The following is a 27698-nucleotide window of genomic DNA, read 5'->3' as shown; positions in this document are numbered from 1 at the left end:
GCCCAGCATAGGAAAGAAACAGAACCCATGAAACAGATTCAAACAGATATCCAGGAGATTAAAAGCTCCACTGAAAGTATACGCAGCAGAATGAGCCAATGTGAGGACAGATATCAGCCACAGAAAACAGGATAGCGGTTAGTGATCATGAAAAGAGATTTCTTAAAAATAACAAGGGACCATGAGAAATCAAGCAACCAGCTGCTAGATGATGCAAAGAAGAATAACATAAGATTGACTGGGGGCCGGGGATTTAGCTCAGTGGTTTCATCGCCTGCTGCGCAAGTGGCAAGGACCAGAGTTCGATCCCTGGTACCAAAAAAAATAAAAAAAGATTGACTGGAGTCAATGAAAAAGCAGGAGATAGCACAAATGACAATAAAAATACCTGTTCTCAGAAGTAATGGCAGAAAACTTCCCAAACAGGGAAAGAGAATTTGACATAGACAAGTAACACATATAGGACTCCAATTAGCCATGATCAAAAAAAAAATCTTCCCCAAGGCATATAATAGTCAAGATTCCAGAAATTCAACACAAGGACAGAATATTAAAAGCTGCCCGAGAAAAGAAATAAAATCAACTATAAAGGAAAGCCCATCAGAATCATAGCAGACTTCTCAACACAAACCCTCAAAGTCAAGGACAGCTTGAAGTATTTCAAGCCCTAAAGGAAAACCTCCAACCTAGACTGATGTACCCTGCAAAACTATCCTTCAAAATTGATGGAGAAATAAGATACTCCCATGACAAAAAAACACCTGAAGAAATTCATGACTACCAAACCAGCACTCCAAAGTGTTCTGAAAGATATTCTAGAAAAAGAGAATAAGGAACCCCAATCATATCAAAGGTAAGACAAGAAATTAAACAGAAAAGGAAAGAAGGAAGCCAACAGGAGGAAATAACACAACAAAGACAATGCATATCAGTTATAACCATCAATGTTAATGGTCTCAGTTCAGCAATGAAAAGAAACAGACTGGCAGAATGGATGAAGAAGTAAGATCCAACAATATGCTACATACAAGAAACACATGTAATTAAAAAAAAAATTCATGGACTGCAAGTCAAGAGATGGAAAACAATATTCCATGAGACAAAAATCCAGAAAAAAGCAGGGGTAGCTATTCTATTTGCAAAAGTGGATTTCAAGCCAAGAATGATTAAGAGAGGTCACTACATCCTTGTAAAGGGAACAATCCAAGAGGAAGAGATAACAATCATAAACATACATGCACCAAATAGCAGCATACCCAACTAAATAAATATTAACGGACATGAAAAATTATATCAGCATTAATACAGTGGTAATGGGAGACCTCCATACCCCAGTGTCACAAATAGACAGATCAACTAGACAAAAAATCAACAATGAAATATTAGAATTGAACCAAACTTTTGAACAAATGAATTTAAATGGATGTCTACAGAATGTTCCATCCCACAACATCAGAATACACATTCTTCTCAGCTGTACATGAGACTTTCTACAAAACAGAGTATATATAGCTCATAGAACATGCTTAAGTAAATGCAAAGGAAATGAAATTATCCCATGCATATTATCAGATGATAGTGTAATGAAATTAGAAATCAACGGCAAAAGAAATCATAAGAACTTCATAAACACATGGAAATTAAATAACACCCTCCTGAACAACCAATGGATCATACAGGAAATTAAAGAAGAAATCAAACAAATTCTACAATTAAACGATAATGACAATACAACGTACCGGAACTTATAGGATGCAATGAAAGCAGTTCTATGAGGGAAATTCATAATGGTGAATTCTCATAACAGGAAAACAGAGTGGGCTCAAATAAACAATCTAATGTTGAACCTCAAGTTTCTAGAAAAAGAGTAAGTCAAGCACAAAGCTCATGAGGAAGGAAATTATAAAAATCAGAGCAGAAATTAATGCAATGGAGGCTAAGAAAATAATACAAAGAAGCAATGAATCAAAGAGTTGGTTCTTTGAAAGATTAAAATTGACAAACCCTTAGCCAACCTTATCAAAAAAAGGATAGATTCAAATCCATGCAATTAGGAATGAAAAGGATGAAATCACAACAGACCCTACAGAAATCATACTTTGAGAACCTCTATTGTAGTAAGATGGAAAATACAGAATGGACAGATTCCTAGATACATATGAATTACCAAACTGGATCAAGAAGATATAAAAAATCTAAATAAACCAATTATCAGCCAATGAAATTGAAGATGTAATTCAAAATCACCAACAAAGAAAAGCCCTGTCCTTGATAGATTCATTGCTGAATTCTATAAGAAATTTAGAGAAGACCTAATACTGCTACTCCTCAAACTCTTTAATGAATTGAAAGGGAAGCAATAATCCCAAATTCACTCCTGGAAGCAAGCATTAGCCTGTTTTCAAACCAGAGAAGGATCCAACCTAAAAGGAGAATTATAGGCCAATCTCCCTAATGAACATAAATGTAAAAATCCTCAGTAAGATATTAGCAAACAGAATACAGCAAATCATCAAGGTTATACACCATGACCAAGTGGGATTCATCCCAGGGATGCAGGGATGGTTCAACATATGTAAATCAGTAAATGTAATACACTATATTAACAGAGCCAAGGACAAAAACTATATGATCCTCTCAATATGCAAAAAACACATCTGACAAGGTCCAACACCCATTTATGATAAAAAAAAACTCTACAGAAAATTGGTATAATCTTTATCTCAATCTGATAAAAACCATCTATGACAAATCAAGAGCCAACATTAAATGGACAAAACCTGAAAACTTTCACTTTAAAATCAGGAATAAGACAAGAATATCCACTGTCACTACTCTTGTTCAACATTGTTCTGGCAACAATAACCAGAGCAATTAGACAAGAGAAAGAAATAAAAGGAATAAGGATAGGAAAGGGAGAAGTTAAATTATCATTACTTGGGGATGGCATGATACTCTACACAGAAGACTCCAAAACCTCCACCAAAAGACTTTAAGAGTTGATAACCAAATTCAGTAGCAACATAGCTTGATTTAAAGTCACACTCAAAAATCAATAGCCTTCCTGTACACAAATAAACAGACTCACAGAGAAATTAGAGAAACAATCCCTTTCACGATAACATCCAAGAAAATTAAATACCTAGGAATCAATCTAATGAAGGAAGTAAAAGACCTTTACATCGAAAACTACAGTACTCTGAAAAAGGATATCAAAAAATGGAAAGATATCCCTTGCTCTTGGATAGGAAGAACCAATATAGTTAAAATGGCCATACTTCCAAAATTGTTATACAGATTCAATTCAATTCCAATCAAAATCCGAACAGCATATTTCACAGAATTAGAAAAAAACAATCCTAAAATTCATTTGGAGCCAGAAGAAACCTGGAATAGCAAAGGCAATTCTGGGCAATAAAGGCAAAACAGGGGCTATCACAATCCGACTTTATACTACAAAGCTACAGTGAGAAAAACAGCATGATACTGGCAAAAGAACAGACGTGAAAATCAACGGAACAGACCAGAGGATGCAGAAACAACTCCAGGCATACTCAGCCACCTTATCTTTGACAAAGGAGCCAAGCACCTTCACTGGCAGAAAGCCTCTTTAATAAATGGTGCTGGAAAAACTGGCTTTCCATATGCCAAAGATTGACCCATGTCTTTTACCAAGCACTAACCTCAAATTGAAATGAATCGGATTTAAATATTAAAACAGAAAAATTAAATCTGCTGGAAGGGAGAATAGGTAGAATGCTTGATGACATAGGGGTAGGCAAAGAACACACAGGAAATAGTACAAAGAATCAACAACTGGGACCTCATCTTATTAAAAAGCTTTTGCACAGCAAGAGAAACCACCAACACAGTGAAGAGACGACCCAGACTGGGAAAAGATTTTTACCAGCTATTCTAGACTATAATCTAGAATATATAAAGAACTCAAAAAAATGAAATCTCCCAAATTTAAATACCCAATCAAAAATGGGCATCTGAGGGCCGGGGATTTAACTCAGTGGTTTCACTGCCTGCCTTACAAGCATAATGTCCCGAGTTCCATCCCCGAAAAAAATGGGCATCTGAAATGAAAAGTCACCTCAGATGAAAAATTAGAAATGACAAATATATCAAAAAATGTACATCATCACTAATCGTTCATGAAATGCAAATTAAAATAACTCTGAGATGACATCTCACTCCATAAAGAATGGCTATTATCAAGAAATCAACCAATAACAAATGCTGGCGGGATTGTGCGAAAAAAGGAATCATTCTCCACTGTTGGTGGGAGTGTAGACTGGTGCAACCACTATGGAAATCACTGTGGAGATTTCTCAAAAAACTAAAACTAGAGGTTCCATTTAACTCAGCTATTTCCCTTCTTGGTATTTTCCTGGAAGAATTAAAAGCATCACACGACAGTGATATATGCACACTCCTGTTTATAGAGGCAATGTGTAATAGCTGAATTTTGGAAATAGCCCAAATGCCCATCAACTGACCAATGGATAAAGATGTGGCTTTTTAATACAATGGCCTAGTACGCTGCCATAAAGAAGGATGAGCTTCAGCTAAATGGATGGATCGTGATACTATATTTTTCTTTTTTATTTTTTGGTACCGGGGGTTGAATTCGGGACCTTGTGCTTGGCAAGGCAGGCGGTGAAACCACTGAGCTAAATCCCCGGCCCCTAGACCATATTCTTAAGTAAAATAAATCGGACACAGATGTGTAAATACTGAATAGTTTCTCTGGTATGAGAAATCAAAAGTGGAAATAAGGACTGAAATGTATAATGGATGTTGGGAAATGGGAAGAAAGTGTTCAAATGGGAAGGGAAACAAGGGAGGAGGCAAGGAGAAAGGAAGAAAGGGACAAGAAAAAGTGGCAATAGAAAACAAAAATGGAACAAAAAAATTGAAACAAAGCTTTTGTACATAGGGAGGGGAGGGAGTTGGGGGGGGAATGGGATAAAATAAAATTTATTTTAAATAAAAGCATTTCGAGTGATATAATCTCAAAAGTCTGAGAAACCCTATCAGATGGTATGAAAAACAACCTTAGTAATTTTATATTTGATGATATCTGCATGGGTAAATCTTAGTATAATCCTCAGAGTGAGAACTACTACCTATTCAGTTACGGAGTAAATAATAGAGCCCAATGTAAAAGATGAACAATCTTTTCAGGTATGGTGAGAAGAGATACAAAATGGGGAGGGCCAAACTCTACAAAAAGCTAAGTCATTTTTAATTTAAGGAATTCACAACTATGTCTGTCTGGGAATGACAAACATTAATAAGGAAAACAGCAGATCCAAGTAAAGTGAGAAATAAAGATAAACAGATGAAGTGCAAAGGATTATTTTTTCCTCACTGACAACAATAAAAGCAAGGGAAAAAATACATGAACCAAAAGCAGAAACTCACTTCTAATGACTTCAATTTCCAGGGTACAAGAAAAAATAATGTAGAAGAGGAGGCTGTGTGAAAAAGCTATAGAAGCCACTGTCTCCTTAGTAGCTGGGACTATAGGCATGTGCCACTATGTCCAGCTCCATGCTATTTCTTACCTTTTTTGTTTTCTCCTAGTTTTTATTCTTTTCTTTTCCATTTTTTTAACCTTTAACTTCTCATTTCTTTCTTTTGTTCCCATTTTTAATAAATCCTTGTGTTGAGGGCTGACTTTCAATAAATTGCAGCAAGGGAGCTGCTCTGCTATGTTCAAAACCCCAACCTCCATGATATTTTCGTTACCAAGAGAATGAATAAAGCCTACTACAGGTGGAATAGTGCTAGGAACTGGTAAGTGGCAGAAAAACAAAGAATTTTTGAAAAACAGCATTACATGTTGAAAGGGATGATCATGAATATCCAAAGCACATACTGCAGGTAGAATAAGATGATACAATTGAAAAATTAGAAGAAACTGATATCATTAACTTAATGGGGACAAAGTTTAAAGGGGTATTTGGTCAGAATAAGAGCACCTCAAAGTAGAGAGTTTTAAGCTATGACCAGAGCTGACTACTAGCAAATGTTCTGGGGAATGACAACAGGAAATGGAGCAAACAGAAATGCTGAAAAAAGGGCAATCATTGAGTAATGTGATACCTAAGATTCTGGAATGCTAATAAGCAGGTAAATCACCGGAGATTTTCTTACAATGAAGATTCTTACTCAGGAGGCCTGCATATGACCTGGAATTCTGCATTCTAATGAGTCCCAGGTCTTCCATGTGTCTGCTCCAGGGACCACATTCGAAGTAATGGGGTTCAGGAGGAGCTCTCCCCAGTTTAGGTGCTTCCTCTATTTACATGGGTAAGACACTTCCCCATGCAGTGGTCTCCCACTGCATACAGTGAATCAACTGCGTACCGGAAAACACTATATAGAAACTGAAATTTATGCCAAGCTTAGTAGCACACACCTGTAATCCCAGCACTCTGGGAGGTTGACGCAGTACTGCAAGTTCATGCCCTGCCTAAGCAACTTAACCACTTAGTGAGACCTTTTTCAAAATTTAAAATAAAAAGGACTGGGTATGTAGCTTAGCACAAAGGCCCTGGGTTCAACAGCCAGTGCTGTCCCCCACCAAAATCTAACGTATTTTTTCCTTAAAACTTACAAAAACCACCCACTTCAAACTCTTAACGCTAAATTTTTCCTAATTTAGCTACTGTCTTTTTAGTTACTGCCTTTTTCATGCCCTTATCTGCCAAAAGTTGTATCTCAATTAAGGGTTGCATAAATTTTTTTAAAAGTAATGTCAATAATGCAGTAAACAAGTCAAAGGAACAAGTCAAATTAAACCTGATTATTCAACTTTGAAGGTACTTGACTGAGCGTATATTTAATGATCATTAAATACATTTCAGGGTTTTGTGTTAAACAGCCCAAAAGTCAATATAAACTTCATTTATCTATAAAATAAACATTTACTGATGTAAATAACTGACCTCTGTAAATCTTCAACATAACAGTTCTCTTCAGTGTAGAATCATTTTAAACTAGGTATTATTTTATGAGCTCAAAAATCTCTACAATTTCTATTAACTTCCTGAAAATGGTATGTTCTTGTTTGTACAGTAAATGTACACAATAAACTTTATGTAAAGAAGTCAAGAAAGCCAGGCATGGTAGCAGATCCCTGAATCCCAGCACTCTGGGAAGAAGAATCTGGAAGATCACAAGTTCAAGCCCATTCTGGGCAGCTTAACAAGATCCTCCCTCAAAATAATGAAATAAAAACAACAAAAGAGGCTGGGGATGTAGCTCAGGGCAAAGGCCCTGGGTTCATTGGGGGGGGGGGGTCCAATCTTTAATATATGACAAAAACCCTAATGTGAGCCAGGAATACCTAATTGTTTACATCTGAGTTTCCTAGTATCAGAGGCAAATCTTTCTCCTAGCCTCCTGATTCCATAAGGGAGTATCCTCTGGAGAAACTTACCTGACCTCCTGCTTCCCTTCTAACTTTTATCCACGGCAGATGGAAGATCTATCCAACTAGTGCGCTAGAAAAACAACACTGGACATGCAAGACTCAAATCCCTTCTGGGTCTTCCTACCAACACAAAGGGTATATTCTATTCTATGACATGTAAACTAGGGGAAGCCTTTACAGCTGGATCATTAACAGAAGCTAGGGGGACATAAGTCTAACTTAACATTCTGGAGGGTGTCTGGATCGCGGGGTTGGGGGGGTGTTGCTCACCAGTAGATTCATCCGGTTGAGTTCAGCAGGTGAAAATGCTGTTGGCAGGTGGGGGCATGACCTGGAATGGTGTATTTCCCTCCCCAGCTCCTCCCTTCTGTTTTCTCCCTTCTCCTTCCTCCTTGGCAGACCCTTCTACCATGCCAATTCTGCCTCAGAGCCAGCTCATCATGAACTTAAATTGTGAGCCAAGATCTTGGGTCCGTGAGGCTCTGAGGTGCCGGGGAACGGCGGCGTTCGGCAGGGTGGAGGGGAGGCGGAAAGCGGCCCTCAGAGGTGAAAGCAGCCGGGCGCAGGAATCTTATCCGCGGCCCACTCCATGGTCAGCGCTCGAAACCCGTGTCCTGCCTCGTGCTCCACCTCCTGAACAACGTCCGGTACCTCCCGCTGGTGCCCTGTGGAGGCCCTGGGGCTGAGCTATGCACTCACGAGCTGAAGGGAGTTCTGGCGGCGGGGCACCCTGAAGCCGCAGGGACACCCGGACCGGCCACAGCTGGCCCCGCCCCCACCGGGCTCCCGGCCTCCAACTGCTGGGCAGGAGGAGCATGAGCCTCGGGGTGGGCCAGGCCTGGGATCTAAAGTGAGGCCCGCCCTCCGGCGGCCCAGGGCCAGGCGCTTCAGATTCTGCCCTCACCACATGCAGAAGGGAGGCGCACTAAGATGTCCACGAGAACCCCGCTGCCCACGGTGAGTAAATGGGACGCTGAGAACCACACTTAGGGTTAGGCATGGAGATGGGCTACAAGAAGTTACTTGCCGCACTGGGAGCTCTGGAGCTCAGTGTAGAAACTCGATAGCTTCCTGTGCAGATGAACAGCCTCACATAGGAAGCTACAGACTACTGAAAACAATCGGCAAGGGGATCTTTTGCAAAAGTGAAATTGGCGAGACACACATTCTTACAGGCAGAGAGGCTGCCATAAAAATAATTGACCAAACGCAGTTGAATCCAACAAGTCTACAAGAAGCTCTTCAGAGAAGAATAATGAAGATTTTAAATCATCCAAACACAGTGACGTTGTTTGAAGTCACTGAAACTGAAAAGACACTCTACTTAATCATGGAATATGCAAGTGGAGGTGAAGTATTTGACTATTTGGTTGCACATGGAAGAATGGAGGAAAAAGAAGAGCTAAATTTAGACTGTAACCCAGTAATTATGGTGTAAATTAAGTAGCACCTTAAGGTGTTTTCCTGACACTGATGGAAATGTATAGAATATTTAGGCAATAACATCACATCTTCTAAATCATGACATTAAAGTCTGAGGACAAGAGCACACCCGGGAGAGAAAGCTGGCCTTTTCTACAATGCACTCACTACATTAAAGTTGTACCCTGGGAATCTACATGGACCACATCAGCCACGCCTCCTGAGTATGGTGTGAGTGCAGGGGTGTGGGCAGCAGTGTGTGAGAAACATCTCCTTACACTCGCAGCCAGCATTGTCACTGGTACATCTGTGGGAGATCATTTGGTACTAAACATTACAATTGCCAACAAGGAAAATACTGTAAACTAGTTGATAATTAACACAGGTTTACAGTTCATGCCTGTGGTTTTGTTTGTTGTTTTGTGTTTTTTTAGTGCAAAAGGTTTAAATTTATAGTTGTGAACATTGTTTGTCTGTTTTTCTAAGTAGATTCACAAGATAATTAAAAGTTCACTTTTTCTCAGAAAAAAAAAACTGTGAGCCAAAATAAATCTCTCTTCCTTTAAATTGGGGATGTCAGGTATTTTGTCCCAGAATAAGTGAAAGTGACTAAGTTGTACTACTATGGCTGTCTTGATGTCCTGAATCAATTCAAAACATTTACCTTTCAGTCATTTTGACTTTGCAGAACAGCCACAAGTCTCTTGGTCCCAGATCCAGTGAATAAGGTGGATGAGGAGACATCTTAATGTTTTTTATAAGACTGTCTTTCTTTTTTTTTGGTACCAGGGATCGAACTCAGGACCTTGCGCTTGCCAGGCAGGCACCGGAACCACTGAGCTAAATCCCCGGCCCAAGACTGCCTTTCTATGGGATGTCACTTGAAAGTAGCATTCACCACACTTTTTACAACTCATAAAGACACTCAGAAAAGAGAACTTCTAGAACTGCTTCAACAAAGTGACAAGAACAATGTGATGTATGTGTATGAAGCAGGCAGGAATACTTTGAGAGGCAATGTGTCTTTTACTGTAATAGCTTATTTTACTTTAAACATTCACTACATATTTTGATCACCCCTTGTATTCTCCAAGTCAGATTTTCTTTTTAACCAAGGATAAAGCTGACATTTTTCAACTTCTGTCTAACTCTGTGTAAAGGACAAATCATTGTCTACTCCCCCACAATCCCAACAACTATATAATTTTTTACAGTAAAATTCTTCCCAATATGTTGCACTGTTTAAATATCACAAGAAGTTATTATTGTCACTATTTAATTCTTCCAATATTATAGTATTTTTAAAAAAGTTTTTGTCCCCAAATCTTACCTTAACAAAACGTTCATACCGGGCCTTCACTATTGGATTGTTTAAAATGCTTGTAGCAGTCAAGACACTCTCTCTTTTTATTTGTTCCTTATAAGCCTATGAAAAACAAAACACACTGAAGGTACTAGGAAGCCATGCCATAAAAATGTTCATATAATTAAAACATTTTATCCCCAAATCCTCTGTTAAATGATTCCTTTTACAACAACTTAAGCCACTGAGCAACAACAGCTATTGGGACCGTAATCTAAATCACCTATGGGTTAAAACAATGAAGATCCACAAGCTAATCAACTTAAATAAAAACACTCAGGCCCAAATATCCTAAGTCTACATCTACTATAGATAAGTAGTTATTTCTGTCTCTTCTATTCTACATATACCTCCTCAGCAAAATACTAGTTTTCATGCTATCAATAGAATAATTTTTCATACTTCAAGAGTAAGTGGTCTTTCTCTAGGCAACAATTACCACAGACTGTACAGAGGGAGAAAAGATAATAATATAGAATGTCTAGTTGCCAAAAAGTGTCAAGGGAGTATCAAGAGAAGAGAAAGACAAAAATTAAGAAAAGACTGCACTCTCAAAGTGCCTAAAGAAATCTGATTTAAATGAAGTTTATATCAATACAAAATACAAAATTAAGAGTCAGCTGTCCTCTATTTAATACTTTATTACCTTTTGAGGGTTTTCTTTTTTTTTTTTTTTTGAGACAATGCCCTGTTAAGTTGCTAAATTGCCCAGGCTGACCTCAAACTTGCAATCTTCCTACCTCAGCCTCCCAGAATATGGGGATTACAGGCATGCACCACCATACCCAGCTACTATCTGAATCTTTAAATCTGCTTTTCTAATTTAATACTTTCCCACAAACATAAATATTTGTGTTATTTGAAATAAATGATTAAATAAAGCTAGCCAATATAACAGAATTATGATAATAATAGTTTTTTTTACAGGGATATTCTCAAAAAATTCAACAGCTGGTAGTGGTAATCACTTTCTAAATTCATTTTCTCTAGCCACTAGAAAAATTTATCAGTCATAATCAAATCTTTATTTTCTTTTTTGTTCTAGAACACCCATACAAAACCATCTGGTAACAACTTTAAAAATAATAAAAACCACAGATCAGTGACAATTATGATTTTCTGAATGCTTACTGTTACCAGTCACCACGCTCTTATATATTTTAGTTACTCTAATCCTTAAACAATCACATAAGAGAAGGATATTTCCATCCTCATCTTACAGATAAGGAAATTTAGACGAAGAAAGATTCATTTTCTTCTTTAACACTTTACTGAACCAAGAACCAAACCAAGAAAGTCTTGCTCTAGACCTCAGTCTTAACCATAACAAAACACTGCCTCTCTGAGTACACCTACTGTTACTCAGATTTGAGATTAACAGGACTATGAGCAGGTTGGTAGACATGAAATAATGGTCAAAGGACGATAAAGGATTGATGGACATTTCAAAGATTTTATTAAGATAAATCAAAACTTACCTGCTTCCCTTTGATATGATCAGGAGATTTTAAGTGCTGCTGAACTGAACTATGTAGAGCAGGGATATACACACTGCAAGCACTGCAATGAACAGTCTCTACTTTCATCATGTGATCATCGGCAGTAACACCTATTAAAGAAATGATCCACATAGTCTTATTTCAGACAAAGATTTTATTATTAGTTGTCACATTTATACCCCTTCTTCTAAAACAAAGAATCAGAGTATGTAGATTTACATTAAATTCATCTACGTCTCATAAATCTGCATATAGATTTTTAAAAATTATATTTGGGGCTGGGGATTTAGCTCAGTGGTTCTATCACCTGCCTTGCAAGCCAAGAACCTGAGTTGAATCCCCAGTACCAAAAAAAAAAAATGAAATTAAATAAATGAATAAATAAGGGCCCAGGATTTAGCTTAGTGGTTTCGCCACCTGCTGCACAAGCACAAGGACCCGAGTTCGATCCCCGGTACCAAAACAAAAAAAATAAAATAAATAAATAAATAAATAAAATTCTAAGGTGTAATTACATTGTATTTCTTAATTATATTTAACATTCATGCTATAAGGTTCAGTCTACCTTTCAGAAAAAATAACAGGAAAACAAGTGTTGATTTTGTAGTAAAATAAGAATATCCATGATTACAAATTTAGTGTAGGGAAAGGGGAAAAGATGTCAAAATTTTATGTAAAGGAAACAAAAATTTATGTTGGATCTTGTAAATGATTACCAGAGCTTATTAAAGGCAAAGGTATAGATATACTATAAGGCATGGAAGCATGTAAGAGAAAATAATACTTTCTGGGAACTGAAAGTAATTTAGTACAGCTGGGCAGAGCATAAGGAACAAAGAAAAGAACATAAAAAGAAAAGGACCTAAGTTATAAAAAGCTTTATGTACCATAACTAAGAAACTGAACTTTATTCTGTAGAGGTTAGAGAGCCACTGAAATTTCCTGAAGTAATGAGACCATGTTGTAGAATCAGAAATGAGACTAAAAAGAACTAGTTAAAAAAATACAACCATCAAGAGAACAGATAATAATTTCAACAAATGCAATATTTAAAAGAGAGGTAAAAAAACAAATTTGGTAAATATTTTTAAGTGAAAATTGGTAAGATATAATGTTACAAATACAGTAAGGAAAAAGTACCTTGGATACCTTCCATATTTCTGGCTTTGGTATGTGTGGGGCTACTTTTCAAGATAAATGAAGGCGGTATTTGTGAATTTTTGTTTTGTTTTCTTTGCATGCTGAAGAACATTAATAGTTATGTTGATTTCATGTGACTGTTGAAAAGATGTCAACAGGCAGTTGAAATCAATGAAACTACAGTTCCAAAGACAGATCTGTGTTAGAAATAGATGTATAAGTAATCAACATATAGGTATTTACTTAAGCTGCGAGTAAATGAGTCCATCAGAAAGAAGCATAAAGGAGAAAACAATAGTTAATGACACAAGAGTACTAGGAAAATAACCAAATTCTAAATGGCTCATAGAGAAAAAAAGCACAAAGACTTTAAAAAAAAGACGAGAGAATAAAGAGAACATTAGGCCAGTGAGGTACCAAGAAAGAAACTGGGAGAAAAATAAGAATGTAGTGAAAAATGTTACTGAAGAGGAGTCAAACAAACCTGCAGAAGTTCATGTTGGTAACTTCTGTCTGAACAGCTTCAATAAACTACTGATGGTAGAAAGTTTACTTTCAGTAGACTAATGATGGCATAAAATAATAAATGGGAGGTGAAGAAGCAGAAACCAGTGTAGACAATGTTTAAACACAACTGTTGGGCTGGGGATGTGGCTCTGTTAGAGCTTTCCTACAAACCTGATTGTTTAAAGAGAAAAAGAAAAGGAAAGTTATAGGAGAACTATCACATTTTGTTCTTTTTGCTGTTTTTGTTTTTAAAAATATGTTTATAGGCTTCAGAGACAGAATCAAAAGGAAAGACTGAAAAACAGTAAAGTTCAAATTTAAATTTGAGAAGGGATAAGACAACAAAATAATGAAAGAAGTATTTTTCATGAAATTTCCTCTAAACTTAAGTGATGTGTGAGCATGGAAATAGAGCATCAAAGGAGTTCATTTCTGATAATCACTTGGAGCTACACTATATGGAAATGGATACTATATTACTCTGGAGGGTATCATCTATACTAAACAGGTCATGACATATAAAATAAACATATATATTTCTAAAACAGTCTATTTACCTTCCATAACCTCTTTTTCAATTATTTTGACTTCTGTTTGATTATTTGTCTGTTGCTTACGAATGGATGTTTTCTTGAATTTATTCACCATACATTCCTAGAAAATACAAAGAAACCAAATAGTTTTCAATGAACATTTGGTAATATTTGCGTAGTACCATGTTCATCATATTGACATAATATCCACTAAGAACTATAATCTGTTTTTAAGGAGCTTAAAATTTAGTTGAAAAGTTATAATAAAATACTAGGAAACAACAAAAAGTTCTAACTTTTAAAAATGTATTTTAGGCAAATGGAAAAAAACTAAAGAGCTAGAATAGTGAAAAGGTCTTCTCAGGTAAATAAGTATTTAAGTCATAAATGAAAGAAACCCATTAATTAGTAATTATGGAAAAAATTTTAATTAGGGAACAGAATTTTGTGAGGATACAGAGTTGCAAATGATCACTGTATTTCTAACCTTCTATTAATGTCTCTCCTGCCAAAATTACTTTTATACTTTTATACTCAATTACTGGTCCAGCTCGAGTCTCTTTTAGCATTCCTGGTCCCAAGCATTCTTCCCTTCTCCAAGACTCTGGAGTATTTCTGGATTCTTGGCATTTCCACTCAAATGTACTATTTGTGTATCTGTGAATGTGTTGTACTTCCAATTATTTTTGGTTCATTAAGAGTAATATCTGTGGGGGCTGGGGATTTAGCTCAGTGGTTCCACCGCCTGCCTTGCAAGCTAAGGACCCAAGTTCAATCCCCAGTACCAAAAAAAAAAAAAAAAAGAGTAGTATCTGTGGCCTTTGGTGTTTGACACAAAATATTTCATCGATATTAAAGAAAAACTCATATTGATGACCATATACTGACAGTACAAAGGACATTATAAACAGAGACCAGGCTCCCTGGGTCTGAATTCAGATTCTGCCGCTTTATGACAGGGTCAATTCGCTGAGCTGATCTTTCAATTGTGATAAAATGAGTTACAGTGAAGCTCAAGTGAAATAATGAATTAAAGTTCTCAGCACAATCCAAGGTATGCAGTAGATGGATGATGGAGGATAGGTGTGAATCTGTATCAACAAATGGTTGTAAAAGAAATTCTTTTCCTGACACCTCTGCCAGAAACTACTCTGACAAATGTAAAATAATTTCTCAAATAAAAAATCCAAACTTTATTATAGAAGAATTCAGATCTAATTGTGGGTTCATTTTAAAACCACTTTCTTTAAATGAATAATTACTCAATTTTTAGAAACAGAACAGGAGAGACGGGAAACTTAAATGAAGTAAATTCAAATCAGATAAAATGCTTCTCACATCTAAAACAGCTACTTACATGCAAGAACTCCATAACTACTTTATCAAATTTGGTTTGTTTTTGAATATGATCTAATGTTTCCTGGTGTGAAGAACTTTCCAGATGCAGTTCTATATCTTTTTCTTCATATGTTCGAAATTTACAAAATGAACATGTGAATGCCATTCTATAAGGAAAAAATATTTTCTTTAAATATTACTTTACTCACCCCTTTAGAGTTCATAAGAACATAACATTGAAACTAATTTTACCACCACAAATGATTTCCTTTCTTCCATTTTATGACTAATTTAAATTTAACTTAACTCATAAAAAATGGTACTCCTTTAAAGTATCCATTTGGACAGCACAGTCAATATACCACTTGCCATTTCTGGCCCACCTTGGAGCTTCTGGGTATGAAAAAAATGGAATCAGCAAGGTATCCATCTCTCAAGCATAGAGGAATTAAAGAGCCAAAGCAAACCTCAAAAAGTATCACACCCAAAGTTCCAAAACTTACTTTACTCTGTTCCATCTTCAAGCATCTACACCATTATGGTCTTATTACCAAAAAAGCCAGACAGAACACCAGACAACCATAATTCACCATTGTGGAGCTCTTGAGTGATCAAAAGTCCTGTCCCCTAACATCCACTTCAGGATGACTCAGTCCTGGACTATACAAATGAACTTATTTAGAAGCTAAAGAACCATACCAGAATCAATTCCTCCATTCAGTGTTTCTACTTCATGCACCTGCTATTTCTTTTTCCTTGAATTTTGACAACATTCTTCTAATTGGTTTCTGATCCAGTCTCCAGTTTTCAATTAATTCTTTATACTACTATTAGCTTTATTTTCCTGGTTGAGAGAACAGGCTCCAGAGATAATTGCTGGGTTTATATCCTAGCTCTCTTTTGTGATCTTGGGCAAGATACTTAACTTCTCTCTCCTTAGTTTTCTTAATGAAATGAGAACCCTTGTCATGAGGATTAAAAACAAATATTAATACACACAGACCCCTTAGAAGAGTTCCTGGCACATAGCAATTATTTAATTATTACATCCTAAAGGAGGTAACACCATTATTACTAGTCAAATGTTTCATAAGCTCCTCAAGGCTCAAAAACAAAGTTAAATGGTTTTGAGCTGCCAACGCTAGACAAACACTGCATCTCTGAGCTATATGCCCAGTGCTTTTTTATTTTTAGACCAGGTCTCCCAAAATTGCCCAGGCTGGCCTTGAACTTGTGATTCTCCTGCCTCTACCTCCTGAGTAGCTGGGATTGCAAACTTGGTCAGTCTGCCCAGATAGAATTTCATTTTATAAATAAGTATAATTCTTAATCAAGTTAATCCTGTTTGTTCTCAAACCACAACGCATTAGGAACAACAAACCAGAAAGAATAATTTATTGAATCTAGATACAAAGAGCACAAAAGTACACCTAAAAGACCAAAATCACCAAACGAAAATTATCTGGGAAATCAGATGGAAATGAATTTTCTTTTACTATAATTTATAAAAACAAAACCAATGTATATCATTAAGGCCAAATAATGGCAAAGGGTTCCTATTTAGTATGGAAGGGAATCCACACTTTAGAAAGATCCCCATCAAAGGGTTTTCATATTCTAAATTTTATCTTTTAAAAGTTAGGTTTTAGCTACCTAGTAAATTCACTTACATGACACCATTCTTTTCCTGCCACAAAAATAAGTCAACTTTTAAAGAACAAAACTATATTTTGAATAAGAAATATAGTGAATTTACTTTTTGAAATTTGTATTATTTATTTTCTTAGCATAAGCAATACCAGGAAAACTTCAGAGGTAATGATAAAAAAAAGTATCAATGACAGTCCTTTTCAAAAAATTGCCTAGCTGGGGCTGGGGATTTAGCTCAGTGGTTCTGCTGCCGGCCCCTCAAGAACAAGGTCCCGAGTTTGATCCCCAGTACCAAAAAAAGCGGGGAGAAAATTGCCTAGTTTTATTTTCTATGTATAATTTGCATTTTATGTATTTTTCTCTTTTGCCTGCATTCACTCCACCATAGTTTTATAGTCTTATAATCTTCATTTTTAAGAGTGACCTAAAAGCCCTTAAAGGGATATGTCAAATTTTACATCTCACTTAATCATCCTATAGCTGGCATTTGTTTCATATTTGGAGCTACTATACATAAACTCATATTTTTAGATTATTTTCTTGGAAAGACCAAGGGGTACAAAGAAATTTAATAAGACATTTTAAAAACTGCTAATTGCTTTCCAGTAGTTGTAACACTATAGTCACAAGCAAAATATCAGTGCTCTATGACTGCACCTTAGCAAATTAATATTTTTCTCCTCCCTAATAAAATAGCATGCTATTATTTACATTTTCAATTTATACAAATTACTGTAAGTTTCCACATTTTCCTAATATTTTTTTTTCACATTGAACACATTTTCCTAATATTAACTAGCTGTTGTTCCTTCACCAAATTAATGTATCAGACATCTTAAGTTTTACTTTTTAAAAAAATTAGGAAAAATGAAATTTTTTTTTTAATTTGGGTGATTCTTATCTAATTTAGACATTAGTCATTTTTCATGACCATATTTTGCAAGCATGTCTGCTTTTTTTTTTTTCCTCCCAGTACTGGGAATCAAACTCAGGACCTTGCAGTTGCAAGGCAGGCGCGCAGCAACACTGAGCTAAATCCCCAGTTCCCAAGACCGCTTTCAAGTCTTTATTTAGCCAAATCTGTTCATCATTTCTTTTGTAATTTATTAAATAACTTTATTTTTCAATAACAAACAATCTTATAGTCTTCTCCTTGGGGAGATTAAAATACTTCATTTTTATTTTCCTAATTTTTTTTTTTTAGGTTTTCAATTTATCTGGATTAATTTCAAATGGTATAAGATCTAAATTAATTATTTTACTCGTTCAACCAAATCCTTTTGTCTGTAGTATCTTTATTATGTACTAAATTCTCACAAATATAGTCTGTTCATAAGCTAATAATTCTGTTACAGGCACTAGCATTGTCTATTCCACTTCTGTGTGCGTACATGTGCACATGCACACATGGGCAGCACTGGGGATTAAACCTATGGCCATGTGCATGACAGGCAAGCACTCTACCATGCACCAACATCTCCAGTCCCTACCATGTATTTTTAACTATTAGTCTCTTAATGTTTCATTATCTAGTAAAGGTATTACCTACTCATTTATTCTTTTTTAGAATTTTCTTTGGGATCTAGATTGGAAAAAATTTATAATATTTAACTTCCTATTCAAAAATATCACTATTTCCACATGGTCATGGCCAATTCTCAAGATTTTATGGCTTTCTTCATGCTATGACATGTACTTCTTAATAATACTTTTATTTCTGGATATCTGGTATGAATTCTCATTGTAAACAGCATCTTTTTCTTCTTATACTAAATACTGATTTATATATAAATAGTAAAAGTCACCTATGTATCTTTTTTTTGTTTTTGGTACTGGGGATCAAACTCGGGACCCTGCGCTTGCGAGGGAGGCGGCGGAACCACTGAGCTAAATCCCCGGCCCACATCTATGTATCTGACTGAACCTTCTCATTCAATTGTTGGAAATTTTTCGTGACTCAATTCATGTATTTGCCTTTTCTAGAAAACTATTATATAATAAGCCCAATTTTTTGACTTATTAAACACAAACCTGTATCCATCTCCATATTTCTCACTGTTTTTTTCTCTTCGGCGCCTTTGTTTTTCTCGCCGAGCCTCAATTCGTCGCTTTTCTTCTTCTTCATTTTTTGGATCCGTTTTTGCTAGAATATCAGATATACCATCACAAAGTAAAACTCATTTTTCCATTTACTTTTTCCAATCGTCATTTACAAAGTACACATGTACAGGTTTTATCAATGATTATGATCTAACATTTGAGACCACCCAGCATTTCTGAAAATTGATTCATTTTAATAATCATGAATCTTGTTACATTTGCTTATGTGATCATGTTAGACAGTTCTCTCTGAATGTCTTCATTTTTCTCTTATGTTTACTCTAAGCAATAACATCCTAAAATCATAGTGAGTACCAGAAATACTTTGGGAAACAATGAAGTTATGTGACCCCGTGTGAAAATGTTAAGTCCAATGAACACAAGAGAGCCCTGGGTCCAAGAATTCATATTCATATTGTAGGAGCTGTTCTAGAGTTTCTTAAAATGTATAAATTTCCTTTTAATTACTATTGTGATAAATTCACAAAACAAAATTCAGCATTTTAACCATTTTAAAGTCTATAATTCAGTGGCATTAAGCACATTCACATGTTGCACAGCCATTACCACTAACTATATATAGCACCACAACTTTTTCATCACTCCAAACACTTCAGCAGCCATTAAACGGTCATTTCTCATTACAACCCTACTCCAAGGTTCTGATAAATACTAATATCTGCTTTCAGCATTCTGGATACTTCATTCAAACATAATCATAATCTCTTCTTGCTTTTTGGGGGGCGGGTCTGGTTTCTTTTAACACGTGTTCAAAGTTCATCTATGTTGTGCCATATACTTTCTTTTTATGGTTTACTAATATTCCACTGTATGAATACACTTTTTTATCCATTCATCTGCTGATAACATCTGGATTATTTCTACCTTTTTGCTATTATGAATAATACAGCTACAAACATGGTATATGAGTCTTTGAATACCTCTAATTCCTTGGGCTATACTGCCCTTATAGAATTGCTAGGTCATATGTACAGTCTGTTTAGTCTGAAGAAACACTGGTCTCCCATAACAGCTGTATTTCACATTCCCACCAGTGTAAGGGTGCCAATTTCTCCATATCCTTGCCCACACTTGTTTTTCACTTTTTATTACTATCTCCTTAGTATGGAGATGGTATGTCATTGTAAACAGGTTCTTTCTTATAATACATTAATAAATACATATTTACATTTTTAAAAAATACCTTACAAATTTGCCATTAAACTTTAAATTTGACAGTAAAGAAATATTAAGAATTTGCTAAGTATACAGTAGAACAAGTTTCAAATTACATAAATACCTTAAAATTTAAGATCTACATTTTGTAAGAATTTAAATGTATATTCTTATTTTATTAACCATTTTCAATTCCCTTGTTCATAAATTTTCTTAAACACTCAACTCTGCAAAAACCCAACTTACCTGCTACCTCAAACAAGAATGATTCCTTTTCTAATTTCCATAAGAGTCTATATTAGTATAATTTAACAAGACCTCATATTTTTGAAAATTTAGCAGCTATCTTTCAAAATGCCCACTTCACACTTGACAGAGAAGGCCTAATTTAACTAAAAATTGTGGTTTCATTCTTAAATTACTCCATACTATTCTCTAGTTTAAGTCGGGGAGGAGGAACATATACAGTATATCTACTTTAATCATAAATCAGTTTCTGCATCAAACTCTGCAATATTTACTTAAGTATACCTATAAAGTATATCTCTAAAATCTATCCCAAGGACCTAAATTTATAATACCAAGTAAAATTTCATATTTTGCAAATATCAATGAACATGATATAAAAGGCATGCCCACAACATACACTCCATTTAGTATCAATTTTTAGAATACTGTTCTTATTAAATAATAACTATCAATTATAAAAATTACAGAAAAGTAGATTTAAGCATAATACTTAAACCTTTCTTGAGTTTTATGTTACAGCTCTTTTGAGGAAAAAATTTAACACTATAATTTCAATTTTTACACATGATAAAATAAAATGTCTGTTATAGTTACAAAAAGCACTGTTTAAAAATGAAAGGAAAAATAATACAAAACAAATTTGTGAAATCATATGGAGGTTTAACAGCAGGGATTTTCTATAGTAAGACCTGCCCTAGAATAAATCCTGGCTTGTCATTTATTGGTTATTTGATCTGGGCAACAAAATATTTATCTGTTCTGTGCCTGTTTTCTCAGCTGTAGAGGATCTGATACACATACCTATACCTGAGCAGGCTGTTTTAAGAATTACACAAGTCATACACCCAATGCTCTTTAACATGGAGCATAATGTGCAGTAAGCATTCAGTAAGAGCTAGCTTACTATTATTACTACAATCCTACTTCTATAAAATTGAATACATTTACCCATCTTTAAGCAATTTAAATGGGGATAAATTTTTTTAAATGAAATAAAAAACACTACTGGTATTTCAAAAATATACATAGTTTAAAAACCCAGTTTTGGTTTCTTTCTTTTTTTTAGAGACAGTCTCACTATGTAATTCAGGCCAGTCTTAAACTCACTATATGTAGCCCAAACTGGCCTTGAACTCATGGCAATCCTCCTGCCTCAGCCTCCCAAGTGATGGGATTACAAGTGTGCACCACCACACCCAGCAAAAAAGCCAATTTTAAACTAGGACTTATTTTGGTCTCCATGCTTTTCTCCTCTTGGGGGGAGGGGGGCACTGATTTGAAGACTATCACCACTTTTTTAGCAAATCCACCAGCAAGAAACATACTGTAACAAACTCACTTTTTAGCACTCACTGGTTCTTATTTTTTAAACTGGATATAAGAAAGTTGAATAATTTCACCAGAGCAACTTTAAAACATTCATTTGTTAAAATTATGCAAACCTCCTTCAGCTCCAATTGAATCAAGTAATTATTAATTCTAAAGAAGAGAAGAATTTTTATACCTTCGCAATATTATCTACTTAGTAAAACTATACTAATCAAGTCAAAAATAAATATAAATAAAAATGATTCGGCACACAGGCAAAAATATTTGTTATACACTATTTAACTATAATACATTTTCACATAGACTGCTGAAAAGGAAATTTCCTTAGTTTTTTATTAATATCCTTGGCTTAATCTAATTTGCTCAACTATACTTGATCCCATCTAGAGAAACAATACATAGCTAAAAAACAAAGGTAACAGTAATTTGGCTTTGAATTTTTTTTTTTGTACGGGGGACTGAACTCAAGCACCACTGAGCTAAATCCCCAGCCCAGGCTTTAAGTTTTTTTAAAAAAAGCCTTACTAAAAAAGAAAAACAAAAAATGAATAATTTTTAAATCATACTAAGATTATAATTCACACATTTCAAATATACAATCCAATAGTTTTCAGTCTATTCACAGGTATGTGCCAATCATTACCACAATCAATTTTAGAATATTTTTATCACCTCAAAAAGAAACTGAATACCCTTTTAGGTACCCAATCCCTACCCTACAGCCCCTCATGCATCCAATCCCTACCCTACAGCCCAAAACAACTACTAAACTATTTTCTGTGTTATAGATTTCCCTGCTTTGAACATCCATATAAAATGAATCATATACTTTGTGGGCTTTTTTGACTAGCTTCTTTCACATGCCATAACCTTTTCAAGCTTCATTCAAGGTATAGTATGCACTGCATCAGCACTTCATTCTATAGCTAAATAATACTCCATTACATGACATATCACATTTTGCCTAATTATCCCGATGGATACTTGGATTTTTTTCCACCTTTGAGCCACTCTGAATGCTATTAACATCCAGTCACAGGTTGCCTGACAACAGTGATATGTTCTGAGAAATGATCTGCATCATAAAGCTACTGTATTGTGTGATCAGTGTATTTACACAATCCAAAATAGTATATTCTTATATACCTCAGATATGATATATGCTACATATACTGTATATGAAGTCTGTCATTGATCAAAACATTGTCATGCACCACATAACTATACACATTTTTGTGTGAACCCATTATTTTCATTTATCTCGAGTATATACCTGGGAATAGAATTGCTGAGTCATATCATAATTCTGTTTAACCATGTGAGGCATTTCCAGAATGTTTTCTAAAGCGGTTGGGGGTTCAGGGCCCCTGAAGGGTGTGCGGGAGACTGCACTCAGTGGAAGGCGGGCCGGGCCAGCCCGTCTTACTCCTTCCTGGCAGCTGTCTAGAGTCCAGGGACTGAGTGAGTGTCCCAGAGGACTAAGTTCCTTCCAGGCAGCACCCTCTGAGGTACTATGCAGATGGCGTCTCCACAGCAGGCACCGTGCGAAGGCCGCCAGGAGGGTGGTGGTGGTCTGGCCGGTCACATAGCTCGGGTGGTCCTCGAACCCTCCACTCTGGTCCCACGGGGAGGTGAAGGGTCACGCGGGGCTGGGTGCGGTGGGAGGGGCTCAGAGAGAGCAGGTGGAGCATGGGAGGCGAGGGGAGTGGGTGAGGGTGTGAGGGGAGGCGGAGCGTGCCGTCTTGAGGCCGCCCACAAGGCTTCAGGAAGCAGTGGGGGGGAAGGGTGGCTGCGGAGCTGACTGACTGGGCCCAGTGTGCGGACCGCGAGGGCCAGAGAGGCTTCCTGTGGGCGGCGGAGGCCTGGGCTGTCTCCTGCATCCTCATCCGAGAACACCCTGTGCTGGTTTTGGACTGGCTGGATTCCTGCGAGCTTCCTTCATTGCCTCATTTTACATTCCTACCAGCAGTATATGAGGGTTCTAATTTCTCTACATCCTTCATAATCCTTGTTATTGGTGTTTATTCTAGCCAGCCGGATGGGTATGAAGTTGTACCTGAGTATGGTCTTTCATTTGTATTTATCTGATAACTAATTGTTGAACTTTTCACGTGCCTTTCAGCTATTTATATGTATTTCTGGGAAGAAATCACTGTAGACCTTTTGTCTACTTTTTAATTGAGTTATTTGTTGTTTTACAGAGTTGTAAACATTCTTTATACATTTTAGATACACATCCTTTATCAGATACATGATTTACAAAAATATTTTCTCCCATTGTATTGGTCCTCTTTTCATTTTCTACTGAAGGTGTCCTCTAAAACACAAAAGTTATTCCGATGAAGTTTAATTTGCCTATTTTCTTATTTGTTCCTCAGGCTTTCAGTGTCCTACCTAAGAATTCCTTGTCAGATTGAAAATCATGTAGATTTATTCCTATTTCTTCTAAGAATTTTATAGTTTTAGTTCTTGCAGGGTCTTGCATTTTAGTTTTACATGTGGTGAGCCAGTTATGCTAGAACCATACATCAAAAAGTCTATTCTTGCCGGGGATTTAGCTCAGTGCCACCATGCCTACCTCACAAGCAGAAGTCCTAAGTTTGATCCCTGGTACCAAAAAAGAAGACTATTTTTTTCCATAGAACAACCTTCACACCCCATTAAAAACCAGTTGACCATAAATGTATGAATTACTTCTGGAATTTCAACTCTATCCCACTGATCTATATATGCCTGTGTGCCAATACCACAGTGTCTTGATTATTGTTGCTCTGTAAGTTTTGAAATAGTGAAGTGTGTCTGTGATCATACCACCCTGAACACACACAATCTCATCTAAAATAGTGAAGTGTGAGTCTTTAGCTGAAATTCTGATAGAGACTGCATTGCATCTCTACATCAGTTTAGAAAGTAATGCCACTGTGACAATGTTACCTTCATTTAATTTCATTTCTCATCTTTTGAGATTTTTAATTTCTTCTAAGAATGTTTTATAATTTTCACAGTATATTTTACACTTTTGTTAAATTTATCCAAATATTTTATGCTTCTTGATGCTATATTTTCTCAATTCCATTTTCAGATTGGCTCAAAATTTGTAAGTCAATGTAAAAACAGAAATATGATTACTTATAAGTTCCATTATATCCTGATGATTAAAAGCAAATTACTTTTCTACAAGAAACACAGCTTGACCTTATATCAACAACTAGAAAAATTTTCTTCCCTTTTTCCTCATACACCGTCAAGTATTATGACAGGCCACTTCCTTAACAATAACTTCAACAATAAATGTAACAACCCAGAAGGGGGTCTGAATCAAAATCATGTGAAAGACCATTTTAAAAGTATAAATGTTCTGGTCTCACTACAAAAAATTCAGAGAATAGGGTTATCAGACCAGGGATGTGAATTTTAAAAAATATATTTAGATAGTCATGACTGGATTAATAATTGTACTAGGGGAGTCACAGATCTAATTTCCATATTTAAAATTATGTAGTTTTTCTATGTAATACTGAAAAATTATCTTAAAACAATGAATTTTAAAAATTAATATGCATCTTGAACCCTAGCAGTTATGTTTTCTTACTTACTAGGTGATTTGCTGAGGCTCATCTTCTCCATAGGTTTTGCTAGCTTAGGTTTCTTGATAAAGGTTCCACCAGGCTTATTAAATGGCTGCATCATTTTTCTCTTTATTCCTCTTGCAGCAGCAACAGTCATATTGGTGGGTTTGTTTTGATAGTCAACAACAATTCCAGGTCTATGAATGCTTCCAAAATCACCCATATGCTGTAAATTTGTGAAATCAAGAAATATTAGCATACTATCCAAAGATAAAATATAAACTCATATAAAAACTGTCACGTTATCTATTTACTAGTTTTCACCTGAAAATTCCCTGGAATGTAACTAAATTTTACAGTCCACTCTGAAAAAACACATTAAAAAACTCTGTAAATAAGTACATAAACTCAAATCCAATGAGTTAGCATTTTCACTTCCAGTAGAACAAATGTGGATTACTTCCTACCGGTTTTTTGATTTTCACAATTCAAAATTATTTGAGATCATAAACACATATGTGCCTGTCAGAAGGTTACCACTTGTACAACTCTCTGACAACTCCTCTTCAGAGTTCCTAATTGATGTTTTCCCATGAAAAGACCTTAAAAGAAATCTTTATTTTTACTAAAACCTGCCTTAAAACTAAGATACACAGAGAAGATCATATCTGTAGTTTGATGTTAAAAAGACCCAGAAATCATTTAGGATTTCTCCCTGTTGAAGAAGGGAATGAGAAGGCAAGATGGAACATTAGCATGAAATAGGAGAGTTAAAGCATAACCATGCATCAACTTCCAAGACACACTTCAGATAAAGAACTGCATCTGACGTTCCATTCATATTCTTACCTAGAGAAACATTCTGACCCAGAAGCCCAAGAAGCAAACGTTTGCAGATGAAGAGTCATGCCATCAAACGACTCTTTGTCTCCCTTCCTCTTCTGCCATTAACAAAATCCACTACAAGAGGTCACATGTCCATAGAAATTTATCCTGCTAATCTTACTTTTAGAAGGTAAAGAATGAGGAATAATCTGAAGAGAAGGACCCAATGGGAATTGTACAAGTGAAGATTAAAAATGAAGATCCTATTTGTCATCTACTTCACAAACAGGAAGAAAGAAAGAAATGTCCATTCAGACTAGAATGGTAAATCCAAAGAACAGGAATACGTCTTTTACTAACATAAAAACAGAACTGGTATTTGAAGTCTCATTAAGAAAAAAAATCCTTTGCCTAAAATAATATACAGCATGGAAAATGTTAATTACAAATTTTCAAACTGGCATGGATTTTCAATTTCAAAACCAAAAGCCTATTGCTCTATTTTCAATTAACACCAAGTATGGTGAATCAGCAGCACAGTTGTTTACATTTGCATATTTTTCTTAGGAATACCTATCTAACCTAGTAGATTTGAATAAATGTTTCCAGGTAAATTACACAGTCCCATCAGAAAAATCTTTATTAATTATCTATTAAAGGTGCAATGCATTTTACACAAGACTGACAGTTAAAAATGCAAAACTTCTACACAAGTATGACAAACTACACTCATGTACCAAAGGCTATTGAACAGTCAAAAATGTGTGCCTTACCACATTTTTATATCAGAAGTACCTTCTTCTGTAAAGAGAACGTTAAGAATTGACTCTCAAAAAATTCTTACATTATAGCAAAAATACAGTATTATGTGATTACATAATAATTCCACACTTGACAGTACACTTACTAGGTAAAATTTCCTATCAATCAAGTTACCTAAGAATATAAAGCAAAATTTTTACACTACATATCCTGAAATTAAACAACTGCAGACTAGTGTATTTACTCACTTAAGCAATAATTTACAAAATATTACTTCCTAAGGAGCCATAAACATGTGTAATTAGCTAGGGCATTACTTCTCAATAGTCAAACTAGTGATACAAGGGAAACTAAAACAACCACCAACTGGACATAATGTAAGAAAGTTAACAAAATTACACTGGCCACAAATCATTCTACAACCTATTATACACATCAACTTCCTTACCATGTAAACATGGCTAAGCTATACTGACCTATCATCAACTTTTAGTCTCTTGTGTTTAATGTGATTACATAAAGCTCTAAGGAAATTCTACTTGCTAGAGTTTAGTAACAAAGTATAAACATTTTATCATACATTGCACCTTTAACCTACTCAAAAATTCAAAAAGGATTCAGTTATCTTTTACAATAATCTGAGAACTGTCTCACCAGCAAAACTGCTAGTGTTTTAAGAAAAATGCAACTCCTTTTAACCCCTTTTAGACCAAACCTAACATCCTCACCTTTTTAATATAGGGAGATTTGGCATAACTTTACGAACAATCATCTCACACTGCCACC

At 35.6% G+C, this 27698-nt stretch overlaps 1 protein-coding gene and 1 pseudogene across 4 annotated transcripts in view; one reads left to right on the top strand and one right to left on the bottom strand.

Moving 5' to 3' along the window:
- Znf326 (zinc finger protein 326) overlaps positions 1–27698 on the bottom strand; it is a 204810-nt gene that overhangs the window by 5059 nt on the left and 172053 nt on the right. For all 4 annotated transcript variants that reach the window (XM_087213064.1, XM_004841303.4, XM_021255411.2 and 1 more), the window contains 6 exons: positions 25353–25551; positions 18934–19045; positions 15272–15419; positions 13939–14035; positions 11714–11844; positions 10203–10298 (listed from right to left, as the gene is read on the bottom strand). In XM_087213064.1, the coding sequence (XP_087069190.1) occupies positions 10203–10298; positions 11714–11844; positions 13939–14035; positions 15272–15419; positions 18934–19045; positions 25353–25551 (783 nt within the window). The remainder of the gene's footprint in view (positions 1–10202; positions 10299–11713; positions 11845–13938; positions 14036–15271; positions 15420–18933; positions 19046–25352; positions 25552–27698) is intronic.
- LOC110348403 (MAP/microtubule affinity-regulating kinase 3 pseudogene) lies at positions 7944–9327 on the top strand (annotated as a pseudogene).

This window comes from Heterocephalus glaber, unplaced genomic scaffold (genome assembly GCF_053883595.1).
Source record: "Heterocephalus glaber isolate CG9 unplaced genomic scaffold, H.glaber_assembly_v1.0 deba00001442, whole genome shotgun sequence".
NCBI lineage: Eukaryota > Metazoa > Chordata > Mammalia > Rodentia > Bathyergidae > Heterocephalus > Heterocephalus glaber.
This window is presented reverse-complemented; position numbering and strand designations above follow the sequence as displayed.